General features: G+C 40.6%; 1 protein-coding gene across 1 annotated transcript; it reads right to left on the reverse strand.

Annotated features, from left to right (window-relative positions):
• Positions 1 to 23,833, reverse strand: snrnp70 (small nuclear ribonucleoprotein 70 (U1)). The gene is made up of 9 exons (XM_072271940.1): positions 23,560 to 23,833; positions 21,992 to 22,054; positions 21,457 to 21,511; positions 19,719 to 19,783; positions 17,719 to 17,781; positions 14,797 to 14,878; positions 5,072 to 5,173; positions 2,632 to 2,719; positions 1 to 998 (listed from the first exon to the last, which is right to left on the reverse strand). Exons 1-9 carry the CDS (start codon positions 23,704 to 23,706, stop codon positions 269 to 271), a joined length of 1,395 nt encoding a protein of 464 aa, XP_072128041.1. The 5' UTR covers positions 23,707 to 23,833; the 3' UTR covers positions 1 to 268.
• Positions 23,834 to 24,921: the final 1,088 nt, after the last annotated feature.

Below are 24,921 nucleotides of genomic sequence, written 5' to 3' on the forward strand. Positions count from 1 at the left end.
CAGCTTTAGAATTAGGTTTATTGTGTATTACACCATAAAAAGGAATTTCATAATATTCACCAACTGAATTTCACAAAGCTCGAGAAGGATTTCAAACCATCTATGATAGAGTCACTAAAACTTACCCATCTTAAGAAAAAATGAGTACCCCTCGTGCAGAAAACTTCCTTCACTACAGCATAAGCCAACAAAAAAGCTGCAGATTTCTGTTAAACAGGAAAATGAAAATATTGGTCCACTTTAAAAAGTTCACTTTGAACGGGCCTCATCAGTAACCCTCTGCAGGGGGCTCCATTTGATACCCATTTTCAGGCAACATGTATCCTTCCGCAGGCTGTGACTCCATGTCAATATACAAGTCCAGACTACTTTCCTCGTATTGCTCTGGCGCCCCATTATCTTGCAGCTTGTCAGGCTCCTTATTCCTGTCTCTATCCCTGTCCCGGTCTCTGTCTCGCTTGTGATCTCTATCACGGTCTCGGTCCCTGTCTCTCCTCCTATCGCGGTCTCGATCCTTGTCCCGGTCCCTGTGACTCCGCCTACGGTCACGATCCCGGTCTCTATCTCTCTCCTTATCCCTATCCCGATCTCTATCCCTGTCTCCTCGCTCCCTATTCTTCTCTTCTGAATCAGGCTTTGGTTCAACTGGCTCACCAGCCGCATCCACTTGCTGTGCATCATTATGGGGCCCATCACCTGTCTCAGGCTGTTCTACATCTGTACGTTCTTCCTTCTTATCCTTATCCCTGTCACGATCTCGCTCTCTCTTACGGTCACGGCTACGGCTGCGCCGCTTGCGATCTCGATCCTTATCCTTGTCCTTCTCTCTGCTTCGCTCACGGCTACCACGCCCCTTCCTCTCCTCCTTATCTCGACTGCGTGACCGGGGACGCCTGCGTTCTCTGGAACGACTTCTACGCCGCTCACGCTCTTTATCCCTTTCACGGCTGCGCTCACTGCATTCACGACGATCCCGATCTCGTTCTCGATCTCTGTCTCTGCAGGTAGAAATCAAAGTTAGTCAAAGCCACTACGATCTCCAGCATCAGTTCAGACCAATCTTCCCATCCAGCACACATCCTTGGAAAAGGACAAGTCAGAAAAGTGCAATCACTGCTAGAACTCACAGGGATCATTCTACAGATCAGAATTGCTTCAATGACAAATAATGTTATATGGAAGCAAATTAATTACACTATATGAAAACTAAAGAACCTCCATCCAAATTGGTCGCAATGGCTCCCAAGGTTCAGCAACAATTGGTTTTCATACAATTACAGAAATGCAAGACAATTTGCATTCTCACCCCTTGTTTACGACTCTTGTAAAAAAAAACTGAACCCAGCCATGTAATATTGTTTGCTGAGATTTGCACAATCCAGTACAGTGAAACTCTGGTAATCCAGATTCATTAGCTTGAAATGCAAGAGAGGGATCCAGGGTGCAACAACGAAGGAACACAGGTAGGTTTATATATTTTCCTGCACTCCTTAAACTCAAATACACTGAAAAAGTTTATAACAGCACAAGATATGGAAAAAAAAAATCTGCAACCCAAGCCCCAAGAGTGCAGTATTGGTTTTACTGTACAAAACTTCCTCACTGAGCCTAGCTAGCGATCAGCATAATACAGAGGAAGCTACACTTGCATGTGATGGAATTTCAGAATGATATTGAATAGCCATCTAAGATGGTTTCTCATAAACCTGAAGTCTCAGCACAGCCCTCTCCTTCCCATTGCAACGCTACAACAGCAAAACCCAATCTTCTCTTCCAAAGAGCAATTATTTGCGGCTGCAAATATAAACAAGCTCAGCTTCATATACGTAAAGAATGGCCAGACTTCCTGGCTTTGGAGATGGGATGTTATGTACAAGATGCTGCTGAGGCCTAATTTTTAGTATTGTTTGCAGTTTTGGTCACCTAACTACAGGAAAGATGTCAATAAGATTGAAAGAGTACAGAGAAAATTTACAAGGATGTTGCTGGAACTGGAGCACCTGAGTAATAAAGAAAGATTGAATAGGGCAGGACTTTATTCCATGGAACGTAAAAGATTGAGGGGGAATTTGAAATTATGAGGGGTACAGATAGGGTAAATGCAGCAGGCCTTTTCCACTGAGGTTGGGTGGAACTACACAACTAGAGGTCATGGGTTAAGGGTGAAAGGTGAAATGTTTAAGGGGAACATGAGGGGACACTTATAGGGTCTGAGAGTGTGGAATAAGCTGCCAGCGTTAAGTGGTACATGCAAGCTTCATTTCAACAATTGAGAAGTATGGATAGGTACATGCATGACAAGAGTTAGGAGAGCTACGGTCCAGGTGCAGGCCAATCGGATTAGACAGTTTAAACAGCACAGACTAGAGGTGCATGTTTCTGCGTTGTACTTTTCTATGATTCTGAGGATTGGAAAGGAAGGGGAAAGAAGACTAAAATAACTTGTTCTCCAACTCTGGAAGGTAAAGAGATTCTAGAAAAATAGCATTTTCACCCAAATGTCAAAAAAAAAACACAAGTGCAAAAATACTTCCAAGTTTGATACAGAGTAGGCTGGTCTGACTTGCAAGTTCACGCAATACTATACCCCTGCGCAAAGTCAAATAGTTACTGTACTGTTACATTCCTCACCTCTCATCATATCGTGGTGCATCATCACGACCTGAATGTTTAATATTAACATCTGCACCACCTCTGCGAGTCCCCCCAAGCCCACCACCTGCAAAAACAAAGCAAATGTCAACTGCATGAAGTAATCAAGTTCAGTGTCACTGCTCTTTATGGTTCACCACTTCTAACAGAACCACCAAGCTTCAGCACTTAAAGCATGGCACATATCGTACTCCTAAACATCATGCAGAAATTCCTTTATGTGCTTCAATTAACAAAAGACGGTGGGGCAGTGGTGGAAGTATTGAGAACTGCACTGTAGAAAATGCTCAACTTCATAAAAACGGAGTGAGCACAGAGGAAAATCACTTCCAAGTACCTTTATGGAGATTATACCAAGAACTGGTACAAAAGCATGGCCACTATCGACACAATACTCTGCATCAGCAGGACTAGCATTGGTAACCAAGTCTCCTCTCAAACCCCAATGCACTGAATCACCAAGAATGATGTGAAGGATCTCTACCAATTTAGCTTTGATTATATTTTGCCTAAGAGTAGTGTGAGCTGCCTTAAAGACTATTGTCCAATAGCACTCTCATCCACAGTGATGAAATACTCTGACAGGTTGGTCGTAGCTAGAATCAACAACTGCCTCAGCAAGGACCTGGACCGACTGCAATTTACCTATCGTCACAATAGGTCTACGGCAGACACAATCTCAATGGTTCCTCATGTGACCTTAGATCACTAGGACAATACAAACATTACGTCAGGATGCTGTTCATTGACAATAGCTGAGGGTTTAACACCATTATTCCCACAGTCCTGAATGATGAGCTACAGAATCTGGGCCTCTGTATCTCCCTCTGCAATTGGATCCTCGACTTACAAGTGTTACAGGTGACAAGCAAATCTCTTCAAACTATAGAGAAACTATGTGGCTATAGAGAAGTCTTGCCTTCTCTATAGCCACATAGATATGTTGTGACCAGGTTAAATCCTCCAATCTTGACACCCCGGAAACTTGAAACTGTTCACTCTCTCCACTTCCGATGCCTCTGAGGATTGGTTCATGTTCCCTCATTTTATCCTTACTGAAGTCCTCAATCAGCTCTTTGGTCTTACTGATGTTGAATGCAAGGTTGTTGCTGTGACACATTCAAATAACTGATATATCTTGCTCCTGTACATCCTCTTGTCTCCATCTGAGATTCTACCAACAATGGTTGTATCATCAGCAAATTTATAGATTGCATTCCAGCTATACCTAGCCACACAGTCATGGGCATAGAGGGGGTAGAGCAATAAGCTAAGCACACACCCCTGCACTGCGCCTGTGTTGATTATCAGCGAGGAGGAGATATTACCACCAATTTGTACACAAATTGTGGTCTTACAGTTAAGAAGTCAAGTAAACTACTACAGATGTAATGTGAAGAGCATTCCGACAGACTGCATCACTGTCTGGTATAGGGTGGGGGTGGTGGTGGAGGAGGGAACAGGCTACTGCACAGGACAAAAAAGCTACAGAGTTGTAAAATTAGTCAGCTCCATCTTGGGTACTAGCAAGACATCTTCAAGTAGCAGTGCATCAGAAAAGCAGTGGCCATTATTAAGGACACTTATCACTCAGGACATGCCCCCTTCTCATTGTTACTATCAGGAAGGAGGTACAGAAGCCTGAAAGCACACACTCAGCAATTCAGAAATAGCTTCTTGCCCTCAGCCCCCTGATTCCCAAATGGACATTGAACCCATTGGCACTACCTCACTTTTAAAAAATATATTTTATAAAATATATTATATGTTTTACACTATTTTTAATCTATTTTACATATATACTTACTATGATTGATTTACTTACACTATTTTTTTCTATATTATCATGTATTGTATTTTACTGCTGCTAAGTTTTAAAAAAATCACGATACATGCCAGTATTAATAAACCTGATTCTAAAGGACCTCTCCCAATTTAGCTTTGATTACATGTTCAGTGTGGATAATTCAAAAGTGAGTCCAATCAAAAGTTCAAATCAAGATGATATGATAAAATGTAGTGTCTGGATTCAAGTAACTGACTGAAAACACAATGTGCTTGTACAGTTTTCCTTCGAAACAGCAACTAATAATCTTGAGGAATCTCAACTACCTTAAGGAAGTATCAATGTTGAAACATTTTCTGACTAAGTCAATACAACAGCTCTAAATAGACCTTACTTTTACAGGAATTACTCGATCTCCAGCTTCCCCTTTCAGGCAAGCGCTGCCTTGAAATCGGAGCCTCCCAGCAAGTCAGATAAATCTGCAAATGTAACAGCTCTTCAAATTTCAAACCAAATGCTCTGAATTTTTGGGACAAGCCCCAAGAGACACCAAACTCCTGCGACTGGGGAGGAGTCTGGACACCACTGCACAAAACCTATTAAGCAGCTCTTTAACTGAGAGCTCGAACTTACCAAGCCTCCTTGGGCGCCATCCTTTGACAGTGCGGCCTCTCTCCACATCAACCAGAACTCTCCTCCCATCAATCTTCTTGCCATCTGCGTGTTTGTATGCAGCTGCAATAGAGCGTGCCCAGAACAGCAACCAAAGTCAGTGAGATTCAACACGATAACCCCCTCCCAAACCCTCCCCTTATCAAAAAATCAACTATCCACGCAGAAACAAAACCTCTTGGGAAAGAGTTCTGTTTCGTGCCTCCCTCCTCCTTCAATACTTGGAAGTAGACTGTTAAATTAAATGCAAAATCCAGGGCTGGCTCCTCATTTTCTCAATACATCACTGGATTCAAGTAAACCGGTTTTAGTGTTTTCACTTATGACAATTAGCTTTAGACACTCAATTTTGACATATGCAGTTTCATTAGAAAAGGGAAGAGCCAACCCTAGCTAGTATACAACATTGAACCATTGAGATCTCATCCTGGAAAGGGAAAGAACATCTATTAGAACAACTGTTAATTGAATTCATCACTCAAACTCAAGCACTCTTACTCACTCAAACAACATTGTCTAGATAAGGAGGGAATTTAAGCCCCAAATATAAAAACCAGAAAAAAAATCACTGGTTGTCTTGCAACAGAAAATGGAATCCAACCAATTCTGTAAGCACTGAGAACAGGACAGATTTTGAATGGCTGAAAATTCTCACACAGTACTTAACTGTAACTGTATTCAACCACAAGAGTGTCAGGACATCCCAGCCAAAATAATTCACAGTGCACTATTAATTCAAGAGAGAACCAAGAGTGCCCAAGACCCCAAGCTGATGACTTTCAACCAGGCCCAAATTAAAAAGGAACAGGAGTTTAGTTTCATAAACACAGTTAAATGCACTCATGGCCTTAAAACAGGGACTAACCACTATGGCAAGCAAATCAATGAGATGGGAAAGGAAGGAATCAAATCTGAAAAATATTTCCAGTTTCTAGCCCCCCACCCCAAAGAGTTGACAATTTCACTTTGATGTGGTGTCTTCAAGCAATCTTTATATACTACCTAAGTTAAATCCCGTAAAAGTTATTTCCCCAATTCTAGTCCTTAGAATCATTGTAATTGATGCAATCTTGTTATACTAGACAAGGAAAAATTTCACAATGTAACATCTTTGAATGAGCTTGGTAAACCTTCATCTTGATCTAACCAGACCCTTACCCTTCAGGGCTACATTACTATTGCATTGCTGAATTTGATTTAAAGACTAAAATCTTCTGAAAGAGGATAAACTACTCCTTCAGAATTAGTGCATTTTCAGGAGGATAAATTGCAATTTGTACTTATTTTAAAGTCTAGCTTAATTTCATTCATTGCATTATTCATATCTAAAGAAATTATGGAATCATGCTCTCAGTTACACTAAAACTGGGCCATTTGACCAGGGTTGCAAGAACCTGTGTTAATTTATTTTGGGTTCCATCCGCTATACACCACCAGGGAGAAAGAAAAATGGATAAAAACAGGAATTGGAGGGACAAAGAGGGGAAAAAATGAATTGATTAAGCACTACACAGCACCACTAACAAAAGAAAAGAGATTTTACCTGTAAGTTTACTTACAAAAACTGCACTTTAGCCCCCTGCACTCATGAAAATCGGGATGCGCTATCTCGCCAACAGATGATACAATGTTCAGTGTTTCGACTTCCACTGTTTGTAACTTTCTGCTGCTGAGGATTTACCCTTTACTTACTGCATCTTACCTGCTTTCAGCAGCGATTGGGTTTTTAAAGAATTTTCTACATCGGGCGTTTGATTACTTTAACAAGCATATTCAAAGGATAATATTTTTTTTAAAAAAAATCGGTATCAGCGAAAAATGTCTGACTTGTGTTTTTTTTCCTCCTTCAAATTTACTTTGCTGTCACTGCAATTCGAATGTTCAAAGAATACCAACGTCTACAGAATTGATCCACAACATAAATTAAGTGGGTTTTTGTTTCTCTTACCATTGGACGTTTGTACTAGTACATTAAAATGACTGATTCTGCCTTTTTCCTTCAACACTCATTAAATGGAATCGTTTTCATTATTTGAAACAAACAACTGCCACTTGGATTAAAAAACAGCTCAAGGTATCAGGTGGTTCATTTTAAAAAGGCCAAGTGTAATGATCCTTTATGCAGCAACATTTAACCACATTCTCAAAATATAACCAGACCAATTAGAAAGATGCCAAATACCATTTTGCCACCACCACCTGTTGGATTTATAAAATTTTAGATTACAGCATATTTACATGACACTTGAACAGGATAAACTATCCAGAAACTGTAATTGCGTGTGGTACTTTGGTCCATGCTGCATACAGCTTGTAACAGATGAAATCTGACACTGGGTGAGTAAGTAACAACCCCAATTGTTGAATTCCAATTTAGTTTCCTCTCATCAGGACACAAGGTTACACAATATTCTGCAGACAACCAAGCTCATTACAGCACCGTCATTGTAACAAAATAGAGAAACCGAGGAGACTCATGTTAACATATGGCACGCTTGCTGTTTATTCAAAGACTCTTCCAAGAACCACGTTTCCATTTACCTGAAGGGCAAAAATCACAGCTGCTGGCGTGTATCCATGATATCTGAAAATGTGGAAGGAAATCTCTCACTTCTGGGAGATAAAATCTTAATTCTACAGGATGTTGTGCTCCTAGTAACTACCAAAACTTAGGAGTACCAGAAGTCTCCACAACTGAAGATGACTAGAATTATCTAATGTAAACCAAAAATATTCAGACTGCAATACAGTCACAAGTCTGGCAGTTGATTATCCAAGGCATGTTGTATTTGCCAGCAATAAGGGAAAATTGTTCCACTGGTTCAAAAGCTTGAATAAAATAAACATATTAACAAGTGGACAAATCTGAGATTTCTGGAATTTCTATCCAAATCAGAGGGGGGAAACCATTAACACAAACAGGTTTTAGGGTACCAATCTTTTTGTATCAAAATATTTATAAAGGTATACAGTGGTGATGATCAGAGCTTGCTCAACAGCCAAAATGCAGCAGGAACATTTACTTGCTCAGCTGTTTTCTTCTCCAAATATCAAGACAATTAATTTAAAGATAGGCACAGACAAATATCAATTTCTGGAAATTCAATTCAGGGAACTTGAAGGATATAGTTTAACATATGCAGACAAAACATCTGGATCCTAAACCAGGTGTAAAGTTAATGCATCATTTTCACAGTACATCTCAGCTTACCATCGACATGGAAAGTAGTCCAAATTATACTCAGATCCCAGTTATTATATACAAAACATTTTCTCAAATGCCCAGTTTCCTGCCAAACCAAGGAGTAGAGATGGCAAGTCTCCTTCTTTAATAAAGTATTCTTTGAACGTTCGAGCTATAATGAAAAAATTCAACACAAGCCAGACAATCCGTTGTGTTTTTTTTTAGAAAAAAAAGGAAACCTTTTACCATGTTTTACCAATGTAGTTAAAGTATCTTGTTTTACCAATCCATCATTGCTTCTGTGCTCTCGCAAGCCTCCATTTGCTTGGAGTATCAAAGGCCTCCGCGATGTAGACAGGGGATCCCTTCACACAGCTTACCTGAGCACTTGGCTCAAATTTACTCGCCAACCATTTTTTCTCTGAACAATTTTTAAAATGGTTCTTTATGTTAAAAAAAATCTTTGTAAATGTTTAAGGTACACATGAATGGGAATTGAGCTGCAGAATCCCCTTTGGCGGCCTACAATCTTCATAGATTAGAGCTTTATAAATTTTAAATTACGACAGAGGCAGAGGATGAAAACGTGCTATAAAAGTGGGGTTTCAAAAAATAACGTTTTATTCATTTAGATCACATCGTAAGAATAGGCATATTATTCCCCACAGTGCAAACAATGGCATTGTTTTTTTTGATGTTTCCCAGAAACGTGGTCATTAGTGGATTCCTCAAAACATTTTCTTTAGCATTGAAGTGAACATCCAGAAGAGAGTAGAAGACAGGAAACACATAAAAACGAGTACTTCATATTCAGATAGAAATCAAGATATTACTCGGAGAGCAAGTTCTATCACACTCCGACCTGGGAATATCTTTCAGGACAATGAGGGAGGTTTTAAACAGCTTAAAAAGTAAACCCCAGCCAAAGAAGATGTTGCAGCTCCAAAATGAAAATGCTGCTGCTAAATTATTAGTGGCCTGATCCTTTTACAGACCAATTGTAACTTTGGTTAAATTTCAATTATTTTTCAGCACTTCATCTGTGTGAAAAGTGGAGTATGTTCTTGATGACCAATGTGATGACAGTACTTTGACAATTCTGATAATCATGAATTCAGAAATATTATTGTACATGATTAGCTTCCAACAAGATCTGTGAGTGTCATGTTTTTTTTGGAAACTAGCCACTATAGAATTTTAGTAAATGCCCAGATGTTGTGATTTGATCCCAAAAAGTAGGAATTGAAACAGTATTACTACAGTTAACAACCTGGCCTCCTTATTTTGCCTCTACTATCTCACTTTAATTTCCTAAATATTTCCCAAAGTTATACAGTTGTAATTTCTGCAGTGTTATCCACAAATTTAATTCCAAACCACCTCTCCTTCCAAAAAGTTGGTGAAAGCCCCTTTAAATTCCTAAGGAAAGTGTAGAGTTCCCTCAAGTTGAAAGCTCCAACTATCTGCCCAATTAAAACAGATGTAGCTGGCCCTTAAAGCTAAATTCCAATCTAGCATCAATCTGTATAATACCACTGATTGTCAAGGAAATACTTAGGTTCAGAGACAAGAGAGAATAAGAATGTTCAAAGGGCAACCCTTCCTAAACCTCATCTGTCCTCTGATCTTGGCCTGCCTCTAATCCAAATCAACTGGAACAGAATTATATGGTTCACTATTGTATCTATAAGGATGCAATAGTAGAGCAAACCAAATCCAAAAATGCTATAGATACCAAACACAATACAATTCATGCAACTCATGCAATTACTTTCTACATAGAATCAAAGTGCTTGTGTATATAACAAATTCAGCTTGAAGGAATACAGATGGTTGCCATCAGGCACACCAAGCTGGCTTCAGTTTTTTTGCCAGCAGAAGCAAACTAAAACTAGAGATGAAAAGCATTACTGTAATTTAATATTCGAACAACTGAAATAGGCAGTTGTTTTAGTACAGGTTCGGGAGCTACAAGGAAGCTGAAGTTTTCTCTAGCTACCCTCTTCTTGTTACAATTGACAGTCTAGTAAGAACATACGGCAACAAACCGAGGAGATAGTGACATCTGAAGCACTTACAAAAATCAGTTAGGAATTAGTGCCATTAAAGTTCAAGACAGGCAACTTTTATATAAAAAAATGTGAAAATAAGTAGCTTTGGTCAGGCTCTCACAACTGCAGTTCAAACTGACAAACTTGCAAAGTTACAGCCCGGCTTACTACCTACACAAACTGTAAACCTTCTAGACTTTCAACTCAGGAAGTTAGAGGGGCTTGTCAAATCTTACAACCCCAACATAAGTAAAATAAAATGGATGCTGCACAAGTGCTTTTGCAATATTGATTTTCCACTCTGTGATGAAAAGCTACACTTAAATTTCTCAACCCAAGGCAAAATATTTGGAAAATTAAATTCATATGTGCACACAAAAGTGTGATTGTGTTAAATGTTTGGGGATTTTATAGAGAAGAATGTAAACTTAATCTAGGTGAATAATTAAAGCTCAAGTTTCAAACTTATCTTCCTTAAACTATGCCTATATAGTATAGCCCTTAATCACGACTCAAGTACCACACCCCCCCACCCCCCAGAAATGGAAAATGATAAAGTGCTATAATAGTTAAAACTAATTAAACAAATCCACTGTAGCGGTGTGCAGTGACTTGATCATGGCTGCCTCTAGGGTCTGCATAATTTGTTTTCTTTAAGTACACTTTCTCACAAAATTCACAAGACAATCTCAACAGAGCATTCCTGGTAAATTTGAACCCAAGTCTGAGACAACCTAATTTCCAAACCTTTAGATGTACATAGCATCTCTCCAAATCCTGCCATGAGCTATATACAAGTCAAAGACAGCTTTAAACTCACACTTAGCACTCTTTGGATTCCCACTTTCACAAACAAGCTTCCCAGGGTTACCAATACTGCACAAAGGATTATCAAATCTAAAGCTGTGTAACTCTTTCACCATTTTTCTGGATCAACATGCAGGCTAAAATACTAATGCCATTTTTCATTTTCATTTAATTATCCCTTAAAATAACAAAAGTTTAAGTGAAGAAACAGACTCTCCCTGCAAAAGTCTCAAATTCACCCCTCTCTCCTCTAAACACTTTCCCACCTGAATAATGATTTTGATTTCTCCAAATAATTCTTCAAGGATTGTCAACAGCAAAACACACAACTCCTGCCACCAGTCTACAAATCTACCACATGTACAAAATGAAATTAGCAAACTAGGTAGCTCATTTAGAACAGTTTACTTGAAAAAACATACAACTACACTGACCATCTTGGAATGGAATTCTCAGGACTAGATATTCTCATTCTGCGGTACCATTCTTTCCCACAGTAACACAACGCAACCACTTTAATAAAAAGCCTTTAAGGGTGCAGATCCTAAAGACAAGGCACCAAGTTTCTCTACTCCAAAGGGCCAATTCTTAATGAGTCGCAAAAGAGCCAGTATCCCTCCCCCTAAGAGTACTTACTTTCCTATATTACCTTGTGTTTTGTGTTACTTGACCTATGCTGCACACTGCATCAGTTAATCTACTTGTTTTTTAATCTCTCTTTCCTCTCACTGTGGTGATGTATTGCGAGTTCTTACCCATCATACAAACCCATATACCAACCATACAATGAGATGTAAGGGGAGCATTAGCATCAGCTGCAAGCCAGCAGTGGCATTTGCCATCAGAATGGTGGCTGCAGTGACAACAGAAATAACACAGAATTAATATATACCCCTGCTTGCAAACAGTACACAATTCACAAACAAACTATTTTATTTTAAAAAATATAGCACCGAGACCCCTTTCACAGAACTATTTTGTTCTTAATAAGAGCCAAACAAAATTTAAGTAAACCGAGGCAAAATTTCTCCAGCCCAGTGAAGCCTGTGTTAAGTAGACAATCTTAAAGATAGAGCACAATTTAAGTGTTTGGAGATTTGCAAAGCAGCAAATATATCATATAGCCAAAACATAATATTTAAGATTTATTTTAATTACTATCAATTAGCTGTTTTATTATATAACAAGATGATCTGAATTTACAAATTATGACCCATACTGAACTGTTGCCTGCTTAACGCAGGCTCTGATGAAAGGAGCATTTTTACACACACCCAGCTAATAACTTTTGAAGTGCCATTTATTTTGACACTGCATTTAAAAAGTCAATGACAAAGTTTCCATAAACTTTTAGAACAGTGAAAGGGGCACAACGATGCAAAAGGTCTCCACTTTTAAAATGCAAAAAAATCCCCCACTGTGATTGGCAATTGGGAGCATGCCTTTGTTCTTCACACAAATTAATTTTGAATGTGTGAATGCTTAGTATGATGAGGACATGTATACCTTCAATTACATGAAGGGGAAAATGTCCTTTACGCTGCTGTTTCACTTAAGACAGCAAGTAACTTGAGCCCTTCCCATCAGGAAAGGAAAACAGCAACAGAGCACAAAGGAATACAGACCCCAATAACTTAACAATTTAAAGAACTATAGTTTTGGGCAACCAGGTAGTTATTTCACCCTGGCACAGGTCCTATAATTATTTCCCAAAATAACTTCAAATACAGGAACTTATAGGGCCAGAATTCCAAATGCACTCAGCAGCACCTATATTTTTCACAATTCTTGCATTTCTCCCCACTGAGAACAGTAACAGGAGGACATGATTCCAGCTGCTCAACAAAAAATAAACTCCCATGGTTAAGCAGGAATTGTGAACCAAGTCCTCAGTATGATAAATCTTTAACATGTATTGTATTACTACATGACTTCCAATATACCAGAAGAAACCATATACTTACCACACCATCACTAAAGTAGCAGTGCTCAACAGCCCGCTACAATCAGCAAAACCACCCATGAGTAAATACAGCTGAGTCTTGATAAACATACTAGTGCCAAACACTACTTAGATTAACTTAATCTCACTGTACTATATTAAGTATAACTACAAAGCTGAACTGCAGCATTTATAGGCACATGAGAGTGTCTATCAGGATTCAGCTGTACTTAACCATTACAAAAATCTGCTCCAAACATCTGAAGGATATCTTTCATTTTCTAAGCAGTGGTGAGGCTTTGCACCATGCCTTGGTTTGTGGAATGCAGTGGCAGGCTGATCTGTAACCTTTTTTTGAAGAAATGTTTTTCTATTATCTCAGTACAGAAAACCTGAAGGTGCTATCTCAAATACATGGGAGTCCCATGATACTTATATTTAGGGTTTAGAAAAAACTTATGGTTATATTTTTCTTCTCAAAAGTTACTTTATGGACATCAAGCAAAAAGGCCCATTACCCAAAGTGAGGTTAATACCCTATGGTCCTCTCAGGTAGAGAAATCGATCACTTTAATCACTGCAATGCTGTGCTCATAATATAATGCTTTTCAAAGTTCAATTAAACATCAGACAACTCTTGATGACAGCATAGTGATGTCTGCAAGCACCGCTTTCAATATACTGGTTTAACTGGACTTATTCTTGGCTTCTGTTTAATTTACCCAGCAGAGATTAATTTGAAAATTAACATATATAAACTAACTGAAGGATTCTGTCTACACTAACAAGGCAAAGCTGATTTCAACTTGTTGATAGCTCTATTCATGTTTGGTACACTTCCCTAGATCAAAATAAACCAGAGTCTCATTACTTAAACCCACTTGGTAATAACTTAGCCTCTCAGCTGGGCCCCAGCATGATCTAAATGAGGGAAATGAGCCTCGCTTCCTACCAACCCAAGAGGTGCCTACCGTGAGTGATTCTGCCATACACTAGCAGGGTTCAATTGTACTTACATTGACACTTAAAACTGGTTTGAATCCTAGGGTAAAGCAGAAGACTACATTAATAAATCAGAAAACCTGGTGCCATCTTTAAAAGGGTTCTTGCATATCTAAACATATTTAAGTGGAGTAAACTTTCTGCACATTAAACATTTCCTTAAGTCACGGGAGCAGAAGCCAATTGCCCATAAAGTATGCTCTGCTGTTTGAACATGGTTGAAACCCCCCCCCCCACCCCAAACCTATTTTCTTGCCTTCCCCCCAGAATCTTTTGATGCCCTTACTAATCAACAACCTCTGCTTTAACTACACCCAATGACTTGGACTCCACTGCCAACTGTCCACCACTTATCATGGACTTTCTTTGTAAGAGCCACAGTGCATACAGGTTGATGTACCAAAAGAAACTTTCATGAAGTTTTGTAGTATATACATCTGGGACCACCATAATGTTTCCAGTAACCACTCGACTCAAGCATAATTTTTCTCTAACCTAATCCCACCCTGGAGCAGATCCCAGCATACATCAAGTTTAAACCAGCTAGGGAATGCAATGGGATGCAAAAAAAGGCTCAAGTCTGTACTCAGCACACAGCTTAATGTTGCACAACCAGAATGTGTACTACATATGGCTGCAGCAGAACAGACGCCAAGCTATCTAAAACCCACCCCTCCCCATACAAAAACAAATTACTTACAATGCATATCTCGCTCATGTTCATATTCGATAAAAGCGTAACCACGGGGCTTTCCAGTCCGTTTATTATATACCATGTAGATCTTAAGGAAGGAACCAAAAAAACACAGTAAATTCAAGTTCTATTTATTGTCATTCAACTATATACGTGTATACCGCCAAATGAAACAATGTTCCTCCGGACCAAGGTATACAACAGTACATATAACTCACACAAATAACAATAAAGTAGTATTATCGCTAGTAAATTACAAAGAATTAATTTACAACAGTTAAAAAGTAAACGGTATAATGTTATTGATTCTTCATGTGTGTTGAGAGCTGAGTGGTGGCAGGGAGTTCAGTAGTCTTATGACATGAGGAAGAAGCTGCTTCCCCACCTTAACAGTTCTTGTTCTAATGCTACAGTACTATTGTCTTTTGGTGATGGTGGTGGGGGGCTCAAAGAGATGTTTGGACAGACGGGAGGGACCAATGATAATACTGAGGGCCTGCGTATGCAGCACTCCTGATAAATAACTCTGATGACTGCAAGAGAGATCCTGATGATCCTCTCAGCAGGTCTCACAATCCTTGAAGGGACTTGCGGTCAAATGCCTTGAAGAAATACTCAAATGATAAAATAGTACAACCATGCCTGACAAGGGAAGTCAAAGCTATTGTAAAAGCAAAAGAAGGGGCATACAACAATGCAAAATTTAGTGGGAAGATAGAGGATAGAAGTTTTTAAAAAATACAAGAATGACTAAAAAAATTAGAAGGGAAAAGATGAAATATGAAAGCAAGCTAGCAAATAATATCAAAGTGGATAGTAAAGGTTTTTTCAAGTATGTTAAAACTAAAAGAGAAATGAGAGTAGACATAAGACTGCAAGTAAATGAGGCAGGAGAAATAATAACGGGGGACAAGGAGATGGCCGATGAACTAAATGAGTATTTTGCATCGGTCTTCACTGTGGAAGACACTAGCAGTATGGCTGATGTAGTGTGAAGGAAGAGCAGTGGGTGCAGTTACCATTACAAGAGAGAAGGTGCTCAAAAAGCTAAAAGACCCAAAGGTACACAAGTCACCCAGAACAGATGAACTGCACCCTAGGGTTCTGAAAGAGGTAGCATGAAAGATTGTAGTGACATTAGAAATGATCTTTCAAAAGTCATTAGACTCTGGCATGGTGCCAGAGGACTGGAAAATTGCAAATGTCACTCCACTCTTTAAGAAAAGGGAAAGGCAGCAGAAAGAAAATTATAGACCAGTTAGCCTGACCTCTGGTTGGTAAGATGTTGGGAGTCAATGTTAAAGATGAGGTAATGGAGTACATGGTGACACAGGACAAGATAGTACAAAGTCAGCATGGTTTCCTTCAGGGAAAATCCTGCCTGACAAACCTGTTGGAATTCCTTGAGGAGATTACAAGTAGGATAGATAAAGGGGACGCAGTAGATGTTGTATATCTGGACTTTGACAGGGTGCCACACGAGGCTGCTTACCAAGTTAATAGCCCATGGTATTACAGGAAAGTTACTAACATGGTTAGAGCATTGGCTGATTGGTAGGATGCAGCGAGTGGTAATAAAAGGATCCTTTCCTGGTTGGCTGCCAGTAACTAGTGGTGTTCCTCAGGGGTTGGTGTTGGGACCACTTCTTTTTATGCTGTACATAAATGACTTAGATGGTGGAATAAATGGGTTTGTTGCCAAGTTTGCAGATGATACTAAGATTGGTGGAGGGGGTGGAGGGGCAGGTAGTGCTGAGGAAACAGGTAGGCTGCAGAAGGACTTAGATTAGGAGAATGGGCAAGTAAGTGGCAAATGAAATACAATGTTGGAGAAAGCATGGTCATGCACTTCGGTAGCAGAAACAAATGTGAAGTCTACTTTCTAAACGGGGAGAAAATCCAAAAATCTGAGATGCAAAGGCACTTGGGAGTCTTTGTGCAGACTACCCTAAAGGTTAACTTGTAGGTCAAGTTGGTGGGGCATAAGGCAAATGCCATGTTAGCATTCATTTCAAGAGGTCTGGAATACAAGAGCAAGGTTGTGATGCTGAGGCTTTATAAGGCACTGGTGAGGACTCACCTTGAGTACTGTGAACAGTTTTGGGCCCCTCATCTTAGAAAAGATGTGCTGGCATTGGAGAGGGCCCAGAGGTGGTTCACAAGGATGATGGGGGATCTCATTGAAACCTTTTGAATATTGAAAGGCCTAGACAGAGTAGATGTGGAAAGTATGTTTCCCATGGTGGGAGAGCCCAGGACAACAGCCTCTGGATACAGGAGCACCCTTTCAAAACAGATGCGGAGAAACTCCTTTAGCCAGAGGGCGGTGAATTTGTGGAATTTGTTGCCACATGCAGTTGTGGAGGTCTATTTAAGGCAGAGATTGAAAGGTTCTTGATTGGACATGACATTAAAGGTTATGGGGAGAAGACCAGGAACTGGTGTTGAGGTTGGGGGGGCGGGGGGGGGGGGAAGAGAGGATCAGCTATGATTGAATGGCGGAGCAGACTCGATGACCAGATGGCCTAATTCTGCTCCTATGTCTTATAGCCTAATTCCTGTACTAGTGAGTGATGCAGCTGCTCAGGACATAGGCAACAGGAATGTTGTTCCTGTAAAAATTAGTTGCTGAGCATTTCAGCCTTATTTTAGCATAAGCAAGATAAAGTTTTTAAAAACCAATTGCAGCCTACAATCTACCAGCCAAACAATAATAGACTTGTATGACAACCATGTTCACAAGCAAATTGCAGTCTGTTGCAGAGAAGTTATATACTTATTTGCGTGTTCATATCCTGTTCAAGGGTCCTGTTGAACTCTCGTGGATGTCAGGACATATGCAACATGCAAATTTAAGAAAAAAAAGTTAGGACACCTTTAATCAGCCCAATTCTATGGTTTAAAGCATTATTGTATCACAATACATACTCTTTTAATAGGACCATAGACCTCAAATTCACGTCTCAACTTGGACTCTGTTGTGTCATAGTTCTGAAATGAAGAGCAAATGTAAAGAGCAACTTAATTACATCTAAAAAAGTCTTCAAACTAAACAGTACATTAGCTCTAAATAGCTATTAATTCAAAAGTGCCCATATTTGATAAATGCCATTGATCATTCCAAATGATCTTTGTATTATAAAACTGAAATTACAAGAAGTACCAATGAAGCTACAGCATTACTCTTTACTCCACCACTATTGTCAGTGTGGCAGATCTCCTGCAGTGTCTCAGAGAAAAACCATATTCATTCTCTAAGGTCACTCTAGGCCTAAATGACACCATATGGTGATAATTCAATCCAGCACCAACTAAGTAAGAATAGAACACCAGTGTACAATCAAGGTAATTAAGATGTAACTTCTTCTCAGATGTCTTACGTGTAACCTTGAGATTGCAAATATTAAAACTAGGCAAATTCAAACATTAGTACCCAAAATAAAGTAACTACTAAACATAGCATGCACAACAGCAACAAAAAGGAGGAACATGGACTTTGGATGTACACAAGATGAGTTTACAGGTGTAATTTTATCTTGCTTCTGAATGTGGGCACCAATGGAGTCACACAAACAGCACCAGTACATTTCTTTGGAACAAGATGACTATTTTATAATGCTGTAGGTTTCATTGATACTGTTAATAATTTCAGTTTTATAATCCAAGTTTATGCATTACAGATGACACAAGGGATGGTGGTGCTGTGGATAGGATGTAGAGCTGGGTAAAGAAATGGCAAAAAAATGTGAATGATACAATTTGGAAGATCAAACTTAAAGATGAAGTTCAAGGTTAATGGCAGGATTCTAAGCAGTATGGAGGAACAGGGGGATATTGGGGTCCCAGTCTGTAGATCCCTCAAAGCTGCTGTGCAAGTTGATAGGATGGATAAGATGGCTTATGTGTTGACCTTCATTAATTGGGTGATGGAATTCAAGAGAAACGAGGTTATGTCCAGCTCTATAAAGTTCTGGTCAGACCACACTTGGAGTATTGTATTCAGTTCTGGTCATATTACTGGAAGGATGTGAAAGCTATAGAGAGGGTGCAGAGATTTACCAAGATGCTACCTCGATTGGAGAACAGGTCTTATGAGCAAGCAAAGGCTTTTCTCTTTAGAGTGAAAGAGAATTACAGGAAACTAGATAGAGACGTACAAGATTATGAGAGGTATAGATAAATTGGACAGCTAGCATATTTTCCTAGGACAGCAATAGCCAATCAACTTACGGTGAATGGAGGAAAGTTTAAGCGGAAATGTCAGAGGTAGTGCTTTTTTCTAAATGGTGGTTTGTAATGGAACACATTTGGGGATTGTGGTAAAGGCTGTTACAACAGGGACATTTAAGAGATTCTTAGATATGCACATGGATAAAAGAAAAATGGAGGGTGATGGGCTGTGTAGGAGGGATTACATTGATCTTAGAGTAGCTTTATACAGGTCGGCACAACATCATGGGCCGAAGGTGTACTGTGCTATACCGTTCTATGCTCTAATTACATTGAATTTATCAGGTCCCACAAGGGAATTAGAATTTGTCTCGATCGATAATCTGGGCAATTACTTGTCTGATAACTATTGCACCCTGTCCCAAATACTATCAAGCATGTTCTTCTACGATATAATTCATCTCATAATGCTTTCTGAAACTAAGTATTAGACAACTTATTCTAAAATGGGTACTTTCCTATGCACCAAAAGATTCTTGGCAGAAACCACCTTTTTATTTGCCTTGAGACATCTTTAACAAATTCAGAATGCACTATCACTTTTAACTAAGTAAACATTATACTGCACAACAAGAAGTTTGGGTAGAGCCATAAGCCAATAATCATTGAAAAGTAAACCTAGATTTGTGTCTACATTCATGCAGCATTCCACCACTCAACACCCCCACCAGAAAACAGAATACAAGTAGAAAACTCACCACTCTGGCAACAAACAGTGTCTTGAAAGCATCACCTTGTGCATTTGGATCATTATGCGGATCCCCTGTCAACCAAAAACATTGGCTTAGTTGATGCAGTAAGAAATCATACACCTTACTTGGGACACTTAAGCTCCAGATTCCCTCCTCACACAGTTTTTCTCCAAGCAGCTCTACCTCTTCAAATAGGCATTTGGTCACCTGGCCAAAAACCTCATGGCTTGGGACCTTTTACTGTAATAAAGGCTTTAAGGAAACACCCTAGCTAAAAAGTAATCAAGTTCAACTCACCCTGTATTAAAATTACATTCAGACACAGCTTAATGCTGAGAATGCATTCCTTGGAGGTGGAGTGCTAGGTAAATCAGCACTATGCAGGGTCATTACAGCATCATGTAAATGGACATGTGCGCCTGATTTTTTAAAAAAATCAAACCTAAGACATCTTATTTTATGTATGCACAGTAATTCGTGGAGTGACAAACACGCAAATAGGCCCAATCTGTACATCAGAGGAGCAGCAACACATCACTGCAGCAGCTGAGGGAAGCAGGTGGTGGTTACATCTTAGAGGGACCAGGTTGTGGGTCCTCTCTAACTTTGTTAGTAGGAGTCGAGATTTGACTGCCTTTTCTTAAATTTCCTCTCACGAAGCAGTTCTTGGTAGCAGGAAATCATGTTGAGAACACCTCTCTTTGCCTTATTGCTCTGCTCTCAGTCAGGGTCATTATTGATGAACTAACTGCTCTGTGATTTGTGTGATCATGGTGATTCTAGTGCTGAGGAATTTTGTGGTTTGGTTTCTTGCTGGTGCTTCCCCTTCTCCATCCATGTCCTCAGACTTACCCAGAATGCACTGCTCTGCCAATTCTCACTCACAAGGGTTCCGGCCCGAAACGTCGACTCATCATTTCCACTGATGCTGCCCGACCTGCTGAGTTCCTCCAGCGTTTTGTGAGTGTTGCTTTGACCCCAGCATCCGCAGATTATTTTGTGTTTATGATCTGCCAATTCTCGAAGCTCTTCATTATTAAGGCTCTCACTATGAGAATGGAGTAACTCCAACATCGTTACCCTTAACATCCTCTAATCCCGCTTCACTGGCCAGTTCAACAATGATTTGGATAACTGGTTCTGCCTGAAATCCTAGGAGTCTCACATCCATGCTAATACTTTTCCTTAACACCTTTGGTGTCTCTGGAACCTCACTGGAGGTTGCAGGCCATCTTCCAGACATTATGGTTGAAAAAAACAGAATAAACTGGCGAGGGAGCAAGAACATTTATACATGCGGGGGAGGCAGAGTATGAACTAATATGCAATCCGCTGTGAATGGTTCAGATCGTATGTAAAGCGCTCTCATTCATTGATTGAATGTTTACTGTATTGGTGGCTGCTCAAGAAGTTTTAAGTGTTGCTTAGAATGAATTTTTGTTATTTAAGAAAACTTCAATAAAGAATTGAATATCTGTGCTGTAATGAATCATTGCTACGCGGGGTCTGAGCGTACTGTTAAAATTTTATTTGCAAAACATTTTTCACTTCAATACAACCATCCACAAATCAAATTGATAAGAGTGGAATAAGATTAATGCACCATGCAGCATGAAAACCAAACCTCTGAAGAGCGCTAACATATCAAGGGCAAGATCAATTTTGTCAGTAAAAGGCACCATGGGTTTACTACATACTGTATTACTCGGATTGCCTTTTTTAGTTCCACACTCAATATACTTACACATCTTAAGCTCATTTTCAACTTCCTGTTGTCTTCTCTCAATCTTCTCACGTCTCTGCAGAAGGAAAATAGCCATAAAAGATACGAAATGTCATATTAATCATAACACGCAGGAAATTTAACTCAAGTACTTAAAAGCACTTTTAGGAATCAGTAAGTGTTCATCATATTCTTTTAAACTGAGACTACTCAATTATGTGGAAGTTTGTTCAGGTTTATCTCCAGAAGTATAAAATGGTCATAAAAATTTTCTAGCAATGACTGAAACTAATGCCAATCTACTTGTAATGGCTCAGTAACGATGATGCTACGTGAAACAAGTCTCTAAGGCGGCTATGCAAAGGGCTACTTGAACAAATGTTGAAGTCTGTGGCATCACGAGCTAGTATCACTGGAAAATAAACAAGATGAAATAAGAGTGGCAACCAAAATAACTACAACCAAGGCATTTTTGAAGGTGGCGTTGTTGAAGGTCACTGACAGTCCATTCACTGCCACTGCATTCAATCTACAATTAGGATGAACACAAACTTACCTTCCTTTCCATGCGTTCCTCACGCGTTTCAGCTCTGGTTGGAGGTGGGGCATCTCTGGGGTCCTACAGGATGGAAAATGAGCAGATTACACCCATATCAACTGGCAAATTAAAAGCAGTTGTCCACATAGCTCAGGAGCCTGCTTTGCAACATCAACACACTGCATTTTGTCCCAATTGTGACCGTCTGCCTCTGACCCACTTTTGAGGAACAGTTCAAAAGCCTCACAACCCACCTATTCCAGGTAGACATGGCTAATAAACAAACAAATGGCTTCCAAAGTAGCAATGCCCTGGATTAAACATGGAGATTGATACTGCCCCAAGAGCACAATACCCAGCATTTACACACAGGACCAAGATTCTAATACACCTTACATATGTAATCACTCATTATTCAGAGCTTTTTAAAATTCTTCCTGCCATAATAGTCATAGCCATACTTTATTGATCCCGAGGGAAACTGGGTTTCGTTACAGTTGCACCAAGCAAGAATAGAGTATAAATATAGCAATATAAAACATAAATAATTAAATAATAATGTAAATTATTGCCAGATGGAAATAAGTCCAGGACCAACCTATTGGCTCAGGGTGTCTGACCCTCCAAGGGAGGAGTTGTAAACTTTGATGGCCATAGGAATGACTTCCTATGACGCTATATTCCATCTCTCAACTTTTACCCATTCACTTTTCTGTATTTCTGTGCAAACTGCTTATGTCTAATTCATAACCTTACCAAATGCCATTTCACCATCTCAGTATGCTTACCAAGCCCAAAGTGAATCTACCAGATTCTACCCATACCTAATGGGCAATCCAGAGCCAGTTCCACCATGAGCAGCCTACAACACCCCAAACAACAGGAATTCTGCAGATGCTAGAAATTCAAGCAACACACATCAAAGTTGCTGGTGAACGCAGCAGGCCAGGCAGCATCGACTGCACCTCTTCCTACAGATGCTGCCTGGCCTGCTGCGTTCACCAGCAACTTTGATGTGTGTTGCTACAACACCCCATCCTGGCCCCAACCCTCTAGCCCCATTCTTCTAATGGTACCCCCTCCGCCACCACAGCAGTAGTGCTTCTCCCTCTCATGATGCCCTCCCTCCTCTATCACAATTCCCACCCTCACAGACACCCCTTCTCCCAGGTTCAACCTCACCCAATACACCAGCATTCAAAACCCCACGATTCCCCCCCAAGCCCAATGCACCCACCCATAACAACCCCACCCCCTATTCCCTACATTCCATTTCCCTTGCTCTCACCATGACACCTCAATGTCCCCACCCCCATCCACTACCCCGAGGCCCACCTCACCCTCTCCCAAACCACACCTCTTTCACTATACCCAACCCCTCCTCCCATCACCCCTTCCCCAATTCTATTCCTCCCCATTGTCCCCTCCCACTCCCTACCCTCTCCCCAGCACTCATCCTCCTCTTATTGCCCCAACCCCTATTCCGTTCTCCCCTCCCCCCATGTCCCCATCCATCCCCCTCCTTCGCACCCCCACCCCGGCTCCACATTCCCATCCCCGTGGCCCCCTCCCCTCAGTTTCCCTACCTCGAAGTGGCGGACGAACCGCGCAATGCCCGAGTACGGCTGGCTGTGCTGCTTCTCGTGCGGCAGCTTCTCGAGCGGCGGCAGGTAGGGCACCGGGTCCCGCGGCGCGAACAGCGCCAGCAGGTTCGGCGGCAGGAACTGGGTCATGGTGCCTCACACACCGGGGCCGGTAACCCCGCCGCTAATCAGGGCCCAGGTAATCACAGCTAACTAGTATAATCCGCCAACCCGAGCACCGCCTGACCTCGGGGAAACAAAATGGCGGCGCTCCGCTACACCGCACGCAGCCGCCGTATCACTGCGCCTCACAGCAACAATCTTCAGCCATTGACCCTCTCTTTTTATAGACACTGCATTAAATCTAGATTTACTGCCAGTGTGCGTATATATAACACGACTTTCAGTCAAAGACTTTTCTTCGCTTAATTTCCCTTAATTAGTTGGGAACTATATTTTTCCTCCTGGGATGCGGAAGAGCACAACCCCTTTCGCTTTGAAAATCAACCTCTCCAGTATGGCGCGCGTGATCAACCGGAAAGCCCGCCTTTCCCCACAGTTGATTGGTTACAGTAGAAAAGCCGTCCTCCCTTGCTTGACGATTGGATAAAGTGCATACCAATCGCATAACGTTGCATACGTAGTACTATGATTGGCTGTTTTCCGTGTCCATTACTAGCGGATCGCGCCCTGGTTGTTAATTGGTCTGCAGTATTGATTGACAGGTCGTCACCTGTTCCTTTGTTTCAGCTCCAGTCATTAAAGGGAAAGTCCACAACGTGGTTTTGGAATTAAAGAGACATTTTTCATTTTAAAAAAGCGTCCTGCAGGTCAATCCAATCGACAGTAGTGTATAGGCGTAATTAGCAGCTAAGTTGCAAAAAGCAGGGCTCACAAACCAAATAAATCAATCATTGGTCACAACCTGAGAACAACTCGCACACTTTTAGATGGTGGAGTTGGTTATTATTGTCCCGTGTACCGCGTTTCAGTGAAATCTTGCTTTGCGGGTCAGGGCTATTATACCACCAGCTACTTAGGTTCAATTCCCACAACACTGTCTGTAAGGCGCTTATTAAATTTCCTCTGTGACCAGGTCGGTTTCCTCCGGGTGCTCCAGTTTCCCCTCACATTCTGAAGCTGAACAGATTAGGAAACTCCTTAGAGACTGCGGCAGGAATTAAGTCTGGTTTGCTGACAAGCAATGTGTTAACCACTATGCTACCGCACCTTTTGTGCCGCACCTAAGCACAAAAGCATACGTCACCGTGAGATATATTTTCTTGTGGGCATTCACAGATGATACAAAGGAACACAACAGAATCAATGACAAAGACAAGAAACCAATGTGCAAAAGATGACAAA

Source organism: Mobula birostris, chromosome 11 (assembly GCF_030028105.1).
Source record: "Mobula birostris isolate sMobBir1 chromosome 11, sMobBir1.hap1, whole genome shotgun sequence".
Classification (NCBI taxonomy): Eukaryota; Metazoa; Chordata; class Chondrichthyes; order Myliobatiformes; family Myliobatidae; genus Mobula; species Mobula birostris.